The sequence below is a fragment of the Anopheles coluzzii genome, chromosome 2, assembly GCF_943734685.1.
Source record: "Anopheles coluzzii chromosome 2, AcolN3, whole genome shotgun sequence".
In the NCBI taxonomy this organism is placed as follows: Eukaryota; Metazoa; Arthropoda; class Insecta; order Diptera; family Culicidae; genus Anopheles; species Anopheles coluzzii.
The window spans coordinates 26,069,116-26,084,067 of NC_064670.1; the positions used below are offsets into that span (position 1 = coordinate 26,069,116).

At 48.2% G+C, this 14,952-nt stretch overlaps 1 protein-coding gene across 1 annotated transcript; it reads right to left on the reverse strand.

Moving 5' to 3' along the window:
• Nucleotides 1-54: 54 nt before the first annotated feature.
• On the reverse strand, nt 55-14,952 carry LOC120948528 (scavenger receptor class B member 1). Its single transcript, XM_040364959.2, has 10 exons — nt 14,010-14,952; nt 4,050-4,141; nt 2,912-3,075; nt 2,619-2,763; nt 2,006-2,206; nt 1,700-1,927; nt 1,500-1,617; nt 1,242-1,408; nt 1,008-1,133; nt 55-457 (listed from the first exon to the last, which is right to left on the reverse strand). Exons 1-10 carry the CDS (start codon nt 14,284-14,286, stop codon nt 248-250), a joined length of 1,728 nt encoding a protein of 575 aa, XP_040220893.2. The 5' UTR covers nt 14,287-14,952; the 3' UTR covers nt 55-247.

The window sequence follows — 14,952 nt, forward strand, 5'->3', positions numbered from 1 at the left end:
TAGCGGTAGCAATTGGAGCCGCTAGACGGAGTCTAGACCGAGTGGTTCTACTTGTGCTCTATAGCCAGTTTATTAACAGCTAGCCTTAGCCTAGTTACAAAACTTAAAACAATTAAGCTGAAATCTCCTACAAAACTAGTCTTGCATGCTTGTCACCCCGCTCTTGAGATGAAAGCAATTCAGTTTTGGCCTGGTGTTGTTGTTGTTGTTGTTGTTGGGTGTGTGCCTGTCTGTCCTTTCCCCTAGGCTACCAGAGGCTTTCCCGCAGCTCGTTCGAGATGCGGTACGCGGACGAGTAGGCGGACGAGAGCGTCAGCGACACCTTCGTGATGGCAACGAGCAGCAGGATGCCGCCGAATGCGAGCAGGCTGTGCTTTACCACCTGGTCGCCGAACGGCAGTATCTTTAGGTAGAAGAGGAAGCGCGACAGCAGCGTTGGCGGCAGCCCTGGCATCATCTGGTGGAGGCGCATGAAAAAGGAAAAAGCAAAAGTTCGAAAAAAGGGAGAGATGCAGCAAAGAAAGAAACGTTAATAACGGTCACAATGGGGCTAGAGGGGGGTTTTTACACCCCTATTTCCAGTTACGCGACATTGAGCGGCGGGTGGTTTTGTATGCAGCACAAGATCGAAATGAAGTCTTCGCCTGAAGGGAAGGCGCAATTGTGAGATTCAATGTGTATGAGAAAGCGGATGACGGAGGGATGTCTTCTGTGTGTACTTCTTTGGTACACGCATACACACAAGCACAAACACTCACACACACTCACACACACACACTTGCATTTTCTCCGTTCTCAAGCCGGCATCAATGGAACGAAAACATGAATGACACACACACATGCGGCCATGCGGTTTGGTTAGGATAATGGAAACATTGCGATAGTGTTTATAGTTACTATGAGCACCGGCGATGGAGGCGACGATGGCGAAAAGCTCATGCGCGTTGAGATGAACATGCCCCTGGGAGGAGGAAACACAACAACCGGTAGTACAACGGTACACTTACAATTTCGAACCAGAGTGCCGGTACGACGAGCTTGGAGAACTTCTCGCAGTGCGCCATACTGCTCAGATCGTCCAGTACCATGTTGATCTGGAACTTGACCGACAGCTCCAGCGGAAGTCCCGATATCTGCGTGCCATCGAGTGCGATCGGAAACAGTCATAACAAATGGTTGGTGGCGTTAAAGGGGCTTCATTCTGAACGACAATGTTCGCCGCTGGTTTTGTTGTTGCTTACCGGATTGATCATGAAATGGCTCCGGTGGGCGGTCGGATCCGGCCGGGAACCGTTCACGTGTGACCGCACCTTCGGATCGGCGTCGAGAAAGTGCGGATAGCTGAGGGCGATCGGGAAGCCGTAGTAGCAGCTGGTAACGTCGATCAAACCACGCGGCAAACAGTTACCTGGTATGTGTGTGTGTTGGGAAGAGGGTTTTACATTAAAAAAAAATATCTTTTTGTAACACAAAAGTAGAGAAAAACGGCAAATCCTTACCCTTGCGACAGTAGCACTTGTTGCGCGGATCGTACTCGCCATTATCGAGCGCATTTTCCTCAAACACAAACTTGGTTGCCTTCAGCCCGTCCACCTCGTAGTCGGTACCGTTTTGGATCTAAAAAAAATGAAGAGAATGTCACATTATTTATTCCCTTTAATGTTCTTGTTCTTGCTGTTTCAAGCAACTCACTACTCACCAGTATCTGCGCACGGCACATGCTCTTCCGGAAGAACAGCAGCTGATCGTCCGGCTCGATGAAGCTCTTAAACTTGGTACCGTCGGACGCGTTGCGGATGTTGCTGCAATGGCTACCATTCCACTGGGCTAGGTCCGGCGACCCGAGGTAGGTATCGTACAGGCCCGAAACGCTCGCGGTCGTCTCCCCCGTGTAGAACGTTTCGAAATCATCATCAAAGTCGTACATCTGCGGAGAAGTGAAGGAAGAAGCTAGTAGTGCTCTGCTAAACGGAAGACCTCCGCGTTCGTGCGCCCCGATTCTTACCCGATCGATCAGGCCCACCTTGTCGAACGATATCCAGTTCGGCAGGAAGGTGTAGCCGAGCGTGGTCAGCGTGGTCGGATAGCCGTACATAAACTCGCGCGCCGTCTGTCGCTCGAGCGGCTGCACCTTCGTTTGCCGTATGAGCAGATTGATTGGCCAGCGGATAAAGTACGGCTGTTTGGCGGCCACGTGCGCTATGCTCTAGAAAAAGGAAGGGGGGAGGGGGGCGAGAAGAATGAAGCAATTTTTAGAATTAAACTAAATTAAGTTACTACAAAGGAAGAGAAAGAGATACTTACCAGGCATTACACCACCGTCACCACCACCACAACATACAAGCCGTTTCCACTCGAGGGAAGGGTTTTTGGTTAATAAGTGTGTGCGTATTGAGAAGTGTGAATCCTCGGGAAAGAAGATTACAGACTCTTTACTACAGTTTGCAAGTTTGCGTTTGTAATTAGTAAGAAAAGGACGACTTAAGCCTTAACCTGCCATCATTGTGTTAACCGGTTTAATGATGAAGAGACACGGAAAAAGGTATGTTAGATGTCCCTTGGCCACCTCCCGAAGTTAGATACAGCTTAGCGTCGATCGCATTACTTCTCAAACTTACCAGCAGCGCAATGTTGGGCATCATAAAGACGTCATCCTCCCGCAGGTTGCCGGACATGCCCTTCTGAAAGATCAGCGGATGGTGCGGTCTCGTCGAAACGGTCCCATTGTCGTTGAACGTTATGTTGTCGTGCGACATCAGCTCCCTTATAAATAGACACACAAGCATTAAAAAAAAACAACAGGAAGCCGCAATAAAAGGGGTAAAGCAACATCGACACAATCGATCGATCCCTTTTTGCGAGCGATCGTACGCGTTTGTCCTTGGAGCACCTGGGGAATGTAGACGCTCACCTGTAGACGTACGGGCCCACTTCCTCGATCTGCATCTTTTCGGCCCGGCCCGCCATAAAGTCTTCCGCGTTGGTCACGTTAAAGAGATAGATCTTGATGTACAGATCGACGGGCGGTGTGCGCCAGAGGTTGAAAATTTCCGACCCTTCCTGGAAGATTAGTTTCTGCCGAGAGGGAACGGGGGGGGGGGGGGGGCACCGAACCAGAGCAGCAATGGAAAAAGGGGAAAAAGAAGGAAAAAAAAACCGGTACGATCAGTTTACACAGGAACACTCCTTTGTTTTTCCTACTCCTGGCAATTACGTGGTGGCGATGGTGGTCCCGCAAATAACGGCGCAAAGGGAAAGACGTTGACGATTGTGCGCGTAGGGAACAACCGGGACCGACCCGGAGAGGACAAGTTTTTAGTTTGCTGTTGTTGAGATGCGCGTTTCGTGTTTCGGAATGCCAATCACTGTCCAAACCGGGTGCATATGCTGCACACACACACACTACACTCTCAATACACAAACAGGGCGCTTTTTCGTCGCGTCAAGTTCGTTCACCAGGAGAGGCGTTGAGTACTGCGCGCGCGTTGGTGGTGTGCATTTTTTATTGCATTTATTTTTCAAGGTCTAGTCCGAAAGTACGCAACACAAAGAGCGGTTGGACGAGTTTTTGCGCAAAAAAATTAAAATAAAAAATAAAAGAAAAAATGTCGGCGTACCACAAGCGCGATGCATTTTTAAAAGAAAACCACCGACTAGGAATTTGGTTGATTTGCCGTCGTCGTCGTCGTTTTTTTCCTTTCTTTTTTTTTCTTTTTCCCTTCATTCCCATCCATCTTGTGAGGGAACTTTCATCGGGTGCGTATTAATGTTGCGTAAAATTCCCGCAAGACCCCCCAATAGTACGCAAACCAGAATTGATTGCATTTGCTTTGTGTAATGCATTGGTAATATCAGGGCAGGCGTTGAATGTCAATGAAGTTGAGAGGCTCGTTCATAGCAAAGCGCGGGGGAACGAAACTTAATCGAACGCATTAGTATTCTTAAAGCACGCATCATGGTAAATGGTAAACCACACGCAAATGTCGCTCTTGTTGTGGTGTTACAGCAAAGTTGCTCTGCATTTACTACTACTACTACTTACTACTTACCCATTTAAATATTAGCAAATAAGGATCAAGGATGTGAATGAGCGCACCGCAGATGATGAGCATGAAGCCGGCGGCCATAAGCATAAACGTTCCTGTGAGAAGGAGAAAAGAGAAAAAGAAGGGACATTAAATTAAGTGGGAAGGATCTTAAATTTTGAACAGGTCTTATTCAGTTATTTCGCATTGAAGAATTGTATAGAAATTCACTACTAACTTTTATATTAAAATCGCAGCAATTTAGTGTCAGATGTTCCCATCTGTTTACTACTTATTATTTAGAGAGGGTAGTTGAGAGCAACTACAGTACTAAGAGAGCTTAAACAGTACTAAAAATAACCATTATGGGATGTTCTATCTCACTCGCTGTAAGGTCTTTGACCAGGCGACCAAACTTCCAGGCGTCCTACTTGAGATTCAAACGTTCCTTAACTAAAAGTAACGTTCGTTTTTTATAGGGGAAAATAATAGCTGAATATTTTTAACTTTGTACAGCATTCGATTATGCTTTAAAAATCCAAAATTTATACATCAAAAATACCTTTAGAAAGTTATCGCATTATTGACTCTAATCGCACGATCAGATGGGCCGTAGTTTAGAGACCCCTGGTCTAGACATTGGTCCTTGAAATTATTGTTTGTTCTGGTCGATGGAGCATGGTCTGACCCGCGCGACCAGCACTTCTCCAATGACGGTTAATCCGAAAACTAGACCAATGCGTAAATAGCGGCCAATGAGCCGAGTGCCGAAATGTACCTAAAACATCGGAAGAAGTTGTGCAACAAACTTTGGAGCATATGTTGTTCCATTACTACAAAAAGCGTTCAACTTCGATTCGAAATACTACAAACTTATCGGTACGTCTTCTATACAGGGTTTGCTAGGGGTTCTCATAGTTGTAGGACACTTATTTGACTTTATCTTGTTGGAAGTAAAACTTTTATGATGGGAATTGGACAGTGTGGCATCCCTATTGGACAGGCTCCTTGGAAAATTTTATTGGATTTGTCCAACAACGGTGCTATAGAGTCCAATTCACATGGCATAAAGTTCATCGTCCCGTAAGAAAGAGTTACTAAAGTGTCCCACAACTATGAGAACTCCTCGAACACCCTGTAAAACTATTTTGAACTGATTCATAGCGAATTACCGTGTTGCTTACACATCTTGTGTATATTATTTTTATGAATCATCAAATTCAAATAATTATGTCCATTGGGGTGGAATACTTTCAAACCCTTAGTCATACAAATAAAACGCATTTTAATGATAGTGTTAGTGGGTGTTAGTCAACTCTAAGAAATGGCAATGGAAAAAAGACGAGAAAATTGATTTGAGGCGTACTTCCTTAAACGTGATGCTAAAGGTCACTGTCATTAGAACTGTTTAAATTCTCTTTAATGTGTGGGACCTTACCTTAATAGCAAAAAACAAACAGCTCTGCATTGAACGCCATTCGCCAAAGAATCGTGATTAAATCAACTTTTTTCCCCTCATAAAAAAAAAAAACATTTCCCTAGAACCAATCATTAATCACCGCGTTATGCGCGTAGCATCCTTTAATCATCCTTCCGTGAATCCAACAATTATAAATCAATCTGCAGCAGGTGTTGCTAAAACGTGCCCAGGAACGACCACCAGAAACAATGCCACCAACACGTGAACTTCCGGTAGATTAGCTAACCAACCTATCATCCTTTTTCCCGCACCGAACAGCGTGTGTATGATTTATCTGCTACTACTAATCGACAGCACGATTTACTGTGTACCACTGTTGGATTAGCTAGTTGGCTAATTTACCACACCACTGCACCGCTCACTGACCGGCCAAGTTGCAGTTGAACCTGTTCCGCCCGAGCTCGATTACCTCCCCCTCCCCCCGGGCGTGAGAAGGCGTGGAAAGGGAAAGGACCGTTGCAATCATTCTAGCACTCGTGCGCATCAATGAGCGCCGTAATTGTGGCTGTGCAGAAAGACAGATCAGGTAAGGTAGTTTGCAGCATGGAAGGGCTAAAGTTCAATCCTACTTACTACTTACTCTGCCGGGGTGACAGTGCTGTGAGATTAGCGTTCTGGAATTGAGCTTTGCGTGAGAAGCTTTGCCCAGACTGGATCTTGATCGGTGGGCCCACATGATCCTCCACCGAGCAGGAACATCGTACAAATCCCATACATATCCTTAAGCAGACTGTACGATCGATTAGCGGACATCACGTTTTGCACCCACCACTAATCCAGCCCCGAGAAGTTTTGCACAGAAATCCGGTTCGAAGGGCCAAAACGAAAGCGCGAGAAAACGATTCCACAGTTCACTCCATGTGAGAGGCAATTAAATGCCCATCGATCGGTTGCACGCTGTCACCCGCACAACACCCGCGGCGACCAAAAACGTGTTAATGACATGTGCGCCGGACATACCGGCCACACCTCTTGAATGGTGAGGGGGTGTGTGATGGAACCGGTGATTAATTACAGGGGTACTCAACCGTATCATTGAATCCACAAGCCGCCGAAAGAAGACATCAATTTGCTAGCGATCAAACATAAATGCGTAAATCAGTCGTAACGCTTCACTGGCCACGGGTGAATCGTACTTGATCGCGTGATTGCGATCAATCAGCGCCTACTACAACGGCGCGGGACGAAAGAAATCATAAAATGCATGTTTTTTATCGAAAGAGAACAAAACGTTCCGTCCGGACGCAGCGAAGGTTACTTGGATTCGATGAAAATGGCCGCATTTTTTTATTATCGAACAATCGAAATCGACGCCAGGCCCCCCAAGATAGCGCTTCAAAAATGGTTTCAAATATTTAAAAGAGCTTGTACAGAAGCAAAAAAAAAGAAGAACATCGTCAAAATGTTCAAGGCATTCATACCCAACGGTAGGGGGTATTATGGTGGTGTGTAGCCTAGTTTTTTTTTTCATTCACATACACTCTCGCTCGCAATTGAACGACTGCGTGCAACAATCCGTTCTTCAGTTGGAGGTTGGATCGCAACCATTCTCTCCCAAAACTTGACGCTAAAAAAAAGTCGAAAAGCCCTACGGTAATGAGTGGCAATGCTAAATGTCATGTCCTTGGGACTTTTGGGAGCAATGGAAACAACAACAGCACTCTGGCCGGCCACACCCCATCAATCTGCCACAACATCAATCAGCACACGCAAACAGGATCGGCCACCGCCGACACGTGAGCCGATCGACTCGGCCGAAGGCATTCATCAGCAAATTACCATCTCCTGGGTATGGTCGAGGAGATTCATAAAATAATTACACGCGAGGCGTTGTGTGATTTATAATCGGGAGCCCATCATGCACACACGCACGCACACTGACCACACACAAACACACACGGCTTTGGGACGATTTGCATTCGAACGACATCCCCCCACGGCAACGGGACATGTTGTGGTGTTGTCAGTGTCCATCCATCCGTCTATTCGATATTCAAATCAACCGATTGCGCCCTTAACATCGCGCAGCGAGCCCCGGGACTGGTTCGGAAGCGGGCGGATTGTTTACAGTAAGCCACCATCTTGCTTTGGTTCGACAGCTAACCGCGGACTATATTTGCATACACCGCCACAGCCGTATGCCGTACGGTTGGCGAGGTTGCTTCTGCCGGATGCGTCATTCTTGACGTGCGGTATATGCTTCCTCTTGCTCTTGTTCGCATCTTGCAAGATAATGTTATTTTTGTTTGCTAGTTTTGTATGGGAGATTTTCTGAAGATTGATTTTTGCACACGCGATCTTTGAGAGCTCTTAGTGATCTAAGTATCGATTTCACCGTCTGCTGGAAGTCAAGTCGGTCCAGGATCTGATATTTAACCCATATTTTTCCGTGGAACTGAACTCCAACTCATACCGGACATAGAATTGACGCTGAATCTGTATTGATCTTGAAACTGATCCTGCACCCATATCGATGCTGAGACTGACCCTAAACCTACACCGGCTCTGGAACTGATTCTGAATCCCTATTGGTCCTAAAACTGATGCTTAACCCGTATTGGTGCTGGAATTGGTTCTGCACTCATATCGATCCTTGAAGTGATCACAAACCTATAACGTTCCTGAAACTGAACCCCTACTCATGTCATTTCTGGATCTGATTCTGAACCAATATTGATCCTTAAATTGTATTCTGATGCAAAAACTGTAGCTGTATCAATCTCAGTCTTGAGATGGATCGTTCGGGTAGACATTTAGTCATTCTATCCAGGAAGTAACAAACCTAATTAATATCCGTTAGGTCTAGCTAGAATTTGCACATAGAGAGGAGAAGAGATAGCTTATCTCCAAAATTGGGATATTTTACGATATCAACTATGTTGATCCTATGCAGTATGACCTTTGGCAGCTCGAATTCTGTCAACAATCCATTCCAAAACCCCAAGTCAAACTGTAATTGTTAGCCTATTTCTGAAAATCTCACCTGTTAGTGTAATCTTCTACTTTAATCGCATGTGAATTATGTCAGGAACAGTACAAAATCGTCAAATATATTGTCAAAATCGTCAAAAAGCTGTCAGATGAGCACCGATAATACAATTCAGTTGATGATCCAGATCCGCTATCTATTTCAGCAGAGTCAGTTTCAGAAAATCTTAGTATCTAGTACAGAGTTTCAATAAACATTGATTGAGTTCCTTTCCCAAGGCATGTACAAGCATATATGCTTATGGGGCGATGCTCATGATATTTAATTGCAGTTCTTAGGGCTTTTTAATACCAGTTTACGAAAAAAAAAAAAACAACAAACCCTCCCTAACCGGCCTGTACCCTCAATGCCCTAAAGCGTTGGCTCACACACCAGTGCAATTAATCCCTCTCTTTTTGTTAAATTAAATAAAACATACATCGAACCGACCTGATACATACACTCACTATCTTGCATACACGCTAGCAGGGCATGGAGAAAAACAAGAAACTCCAATCTAATGCATGCCGAAGCGAGCTTCGTTCGACCTTGGGACTTACTATCTCCTCCCCACCAGTGTAGCCATTTGACCGATTCGGAAAATCTATGCTTATCGACTAGATGCTTCATGTACGAGCACACATTCCAAGGGGCCACCCCTTCTTCCCTTTCCCCCGATCTCCCCCCCCCCCCCCCCCATCAAGAAGAGCCGTTCTTGCGGCGGTCGTATTTTGCCGCGCTCCATTGACTGGACAACACACACACACACACACTGAACGGAGAGCGCTACCCACAAGAGACACTTGCGAATGTTGCAAGGTTGCACTCTGCGTGTGTGTGCTTGGTAGGTGCATCGGGTGCAGCAGGTGAAGTGTGCGTCCGACCGCTTAGAGGTGCGGTGGTCTTCGATCCACTATCGCTAGCCAGTCATGTGGAAATCATAATTGCGAGTGCACTTTCCAGCCGGTTTGTGTATTGTTTCGGGGGGGGGCTGGGGCCATTTTTTGCTCTCCTCCCGATACCGACCGTTAGTAATTCTTCCGTTAATCGTGTGTAACCTTATCGGGCCTTTTTTTATTGTGTTTTTGTGTTTTTTTTTTGTTGCATTTGCGTAAAGGCGTATCGGTGTTCACCTTCCGCGAGCAGACGCGCAAGCGAAATTGAAACACACACACACACCCATACACTCTTGCCACGGGGAGATGGCCTCGAAGGACGAGAGTCTTGGCACAAACCTGCCTTAATGGGAAATCGCTAGAAGGACGTGCAAGAGTGTGTGGCTTCGTGTTGAAAAACGCACCGTTGAAGGAGTGTACCGGTGCAGATCACTTATCAGTGAGCTTTTCTTTCTTTTGTTTGTTATCTACAGACCCATCCATCAAGGCACTTCTTCACAAATGACACTGAAATGTCACACACCAAATGACTAGTAAAAAAAGGTCCACCATCCAAACGACAAAGCGGGCAAAAGATTGAAGTTCAGCACGCGTAATTAATTGTCCTCGAGTGCCTCGTGTGACAATCAGCTCAGGACGATCGCGATCGCACCGAGTACCGAGTTGACAGGCAGGCCGGTGAGAGAGCGGGCCGCTCAGGGAGCGACAATTATTGGCCATGAAAAGTAGTAACAATAAAAAGAAAACGATGGCCAGCCAGTCCGATGAAGGCCGGTGGCGGGTTGCGGTAAAAATGCAAAACGAACACAAAACAGCGCACACCGAAAGAAACAGGTACTCCTTGACCCTGGCGATGGTGATCGGTGAAGATAACCGGCCAGGACGATCGAATCGTCCAGATCTTGCTGTGTGTCAACATTCCGGTGTATGTGTATGTTCTTGCTGCCCTGATCTTGCCACCCAATTGGCGTTAAATTCCTCTGGCCGTTGGTGCGTCATACGCATGCGGCGCACCTGAACTCATTAGCGCACGCTCGGCTAGATCCTGAAGGCGAATCGATCATCAGTGTCCGGTGCTGGGGCTACAGATGCGAGCCTGGTTAAACGGGCAACATTATCAACCTAAACGGCAAATAAGCAATTAACATTTGCATTCACTTGCAGCGACCGACGGACAAATACCGACGTCATAGCAAACCGTCAGAACCCAACTGTTTCCCGACTCCGCTCGCACTCATCTGAAGTTAATTCTGGATCCAGCATCAAACGAGCGACATGTTGCAAGCTCATCCCGACTCCCGACCCCGGCGTGATGGGGCGATCCGCTCCCCCTCCCCCCCCTTTCCCCACCGTTACGTAACACCGGCTCGGAATTGCATAAACAGCGTGCGCCGTTTATCAAATCCCTTCGTTCATTCAAATCTCGCGCATCCCTTCCTCATACGCGCTCCCGGAAAGGCCAACCTTGCACGTTTGAGAACTGCGCAGGCTGTCGACCTACACCCTCGAACAGTCAATTAAAGTGGAGAACTTTCCCGACGGTGCTGCTGCTGCTAAACAACGTATCGCACGACGGCCGGTAGTCGGTAGAAATCTGCTGCGTCGTCGCTGTCGCTTTCCGACGACATTGGCCATCGGCGTACGCGTCCAGCGGTGCGAGGCAGGGTGCGTAGAACAGCGGCAATGAAGTGGGTCTGTGTGTGGCTGATAATTATCGGTACACATTTGTGTCCCACATGACACGCAAACGAAGCGTTACGGGCGTATGCAAAAAGGGCGGAAAAGGGCGCGGGAGGTAAGGGAAGTATGTGTGTGTGCGTGTTTGGATCTCCCTTTCAGCAATCGGTCAGCAGGGTGCAGCAGAGGGTCAAAACGGTAGAGGTAACAGGATATGGTAATGGTCTCGTCGCAGCTGCCCCATTACGTGCCCTTTACCCGACGACCGTTCATTCTTCAAGGAACCATTTAAGGGTTAAAATCATTAGCCCTGGGAGAAGGGGTAGGAGGGGGGGTCCGATCCGTTATCCGTTGTCCTAGCTGGGGAGCTGGGAGACGTTGGAGGGGTTTGTTTGCGTATCAGCCAACAGGGGGTGTTAGAATCTATCCGATGGAATTTATAAAATGTATGTTTTTATCGCAGTTTTGTAAGCAGCTGAGATATTATCGGCTTGACGCTGTTAAAAGTGACGTAAAGGTTGTTTTTTGAAAGTTGAAGTAGTTGTTTTTCTGACAAATAGATGGCGCAACAGTTTAGCAGCACAGCCGTCAAAACAAACGCGCCTGACACAACCAACAACAGCTTAGTGTAGTGTGTAGAACCGATTTTCTCATTTTTGCTCAAGGGTTCCCACTTATTGGATAAGAATTTTTTAGATGATATATGGCTCTATATACCCTTCCCTTTACTAATCTCCTTACAAAACCCCAATCACAAAATCACATCTCATTTTTCGAGGACCGAACCCTGGAATGGGTCCCTATTATTAGGTGATCCCCGTGCCAACTACACCACGGGACCGGTTTGATTGTGCACCTGCTAAACGTCGAACTGCTTCCGCGCACATATTCTGCACAGTGTTCGTTTTTGCGCCCTAAAGCAGGCTGCTACTGAGAGAGTGGGTACCTTTCTACTAACTGCACACGGTAGGCAAGGCATGATGAAATGTAATTCTACCCTGTTTACTAATGCCACTCCTGCCGCTAATACCAACAAATGGACGTTATACAACATACGATCAAAAGGCAACCCACCAAATGATTCCAATCGCTAGCGAAAGCTCCTAGGACCAAGCTACTCAGCTACTGCTAATGTCCCATTAATCCCATACCCAATGGCGGCTTGTCTGAAACGTGAGCATAAGCACCTGTAATCCGAAATCGCTTCCTAAAATCAATCAACCACAAATTACGCCCACACCCCCGCCCCCCTTTCCACCAAGAACGATCATCCCGGAGCGCGTGCAGCAAACACGGGCGCGTTTCGATTGATGGTGTAGCCCGCGCTGTCCATCAAATACTGGTTTGGCCTGTTCGAACGGTTCGGTTGGCCATTCAGCCACCAGTCGCTCACCTCGGCATCCCCGGGGACTGAGACACTGAGGCACAGCAGAACATAAGGCACACTAACACACCCTTCAACCCAAGTTGAAGCGATCAGTCCGGCGTGCATCCTGTGCCGGTTGAATGGCGTGCTTTGTTCGACAGTGAATGTGCAGAGCTGTGTACACACGGAACACTAGAAATTAGCTATTCTTCGCAACGTGACACGAGCTCTAGCAAGACTTATCTCCGTAACTGCAAGATGCACAAAACACCACCGTGAACGGTAGCGATGGTGGTGGTGGAAAATAATGATCGTCCGATCTGGTGGACGGGTCGGATCATGCATATAATTCAATATTCTTACAACCCCGCCGAATGGAATGGTCGTTACTGTCCCCGGCAATTAGGCGATATCGGGCGCTATCTCGGGGTGTCTCGGCGGGACAGCACAGATACAGGGATAGAGAGGGGTACAAAGAGAGAGAGAGAGAGGTAAATAGAGAGAGAAAGAGAAAGAGAGAGAGAGAGTGAGAGAGAGAGAGAGATGGTGCCCTATGACACAATACGCCAAACAAGGTACACCATGCGGTTAAGGTTAAACACGCGCAAAGAATGTGCGCCTGCGGGGAATGTCTTGGTTGTCGTATGCGTGTGGCGTACGCGGAAATAGACGTACCCCGGGCCAGGCAACAATGCGGTGATCGAGTGGAATTTTCCAAACAAACAACATCGGGCGTTTGACATTTGGGAAGGTTCTGTCACACACAAGGCACTGGGCCGCGAAAACACCCAGCCAATGTGTAGTGCGCGCATATCAAGATGTCGGAGCTTGTTGCGCCAACACTCTTGTGTGTGGCTCGGTACAGGTTTTCCTTTTCCTTTGCACAAAGTGCTGCCACTGCTGCATGGTGCTGCTGCTGCTGCACGCTGCAGCATACTATGCGTGCAAAGTCTTCTAGCCTTCTCACAAGAAGAAGAAGAAGAAGAAGAAAACCGGGTCCCCGCGATCGGTAGGTAGGCGCAAAAATTTGGACACCGATCGGATCGGGTGATCGGGTGGCGATGGGTTTACACTTGTTGCCCTTCGATGCGAGCGCATGATTGCAACATCCCGCACACCAAGTCTTGCCTTTCCCCGTCCCTTCGTGCCTTCGTTCACAGCACACTCTCTGCCCTCTTCCTCCCGTAAAGATCACCCGAGCACTCGGAGGCTGCCTGTTTTTCCGTTTGCATTGCGCCTCGCGCACCGAGTGTCAAGCCCCCCCCCCCCACCCTGCACTCACGACGATCGGCGCGGCGTGTCTCTGCGTGTGTGTGCGCGGCTCGACTTCTGCGTCTCGGGCACGAGAATGTGGTATTTCTTCGGCACCGGGGCCGCACCGGTTTGAGTGCAATCCATCCATCGAACGGGGAGGGATTGCTGCAGCCAGAACGAACGCAAACGCGCAGGCCTCCGACTATGGTCCGTTGGCCCGGGGTTCCGAATCTCCGCACAAGCCGAGACACAATTTTCCTTCCGCCAAACACACTGTCGTCCTCGAATTTACTAAACAAATGCAAAACCACTCTCCCCCCTGCTGCTGCTGCGGCATACTTACGGTTGGGGTAGCGCGTGTGTCGGCCATGCTTCGGTTGGTGGAAGAAATAGTCGAGCAGGGAAAATTCACTCCGAATCCGGCGCCGGAACGGGCCCAGGCTCACCGACCGGCGGCGCTGTGACGTCCCGGAGCTGCCGCCACCGCCCGACGAGGAGCAACAGTCTCCACTGCTGCTGCTGCCGCTGCTGCTACCGCCCAAACTGCCACCAGCGCAGCTCGGACTGCCGCCGAATATTGTTTGATACTGACTGCCGAACAGACTCGCAAAGTCACGCATGGTGTGGTGGTGTTTTCTTCTCCTTCTTTTTGTATGTGTTTTATGCTTGCTCACTTGTCACACAGCACTACTGACAGCCAAACGCCAAGGATGCGGAACCTTCGCTCCTCACTCACTAAGCCTACTACGCCGTTTTTGGAAGCGAAAAATGGAAGCGTCCACTCGCAACTCCTTCACCGTTTGCACCTTTCACAAGAACCCACCCACAAAGTTGATAAATCCCACAGCACAGAAAATCGAACCCCCGCCAGAGCTCGGTGTCACTCCACTTCTCACACTGTCTATCTTTCACTCTCTTGTGCAGCAAAATCACTCCAGAACGCGAACTCGGCAATCACAAAACCTTGCTTTATCCTTGCTCGAAAAAGGACAAATCAGCCATATAAACTATGGACGCGTGCGCCAGGGGCACCAGGAATCGTTATCGCATCGCACCGCACACAATTCACCAGCATTGACACGAAGCACGCTGCACGAAGTTGAAAACGGGAAGGACTTCAACTCCTTTCGGACGAGTTCGAAGCGTTCTTGTTTCTTCTCTTTTTCCGCTTCTGTTTAGTTGCACGCGTTCGTGTACGTTCGCTCGCGATCGTTCTGCGTCCGTCGTGATGAGCGCGCGGTAGTAGACTGTGGCGAGTGCTCAGGCGCGGGCTTCTTTGTAGTGCA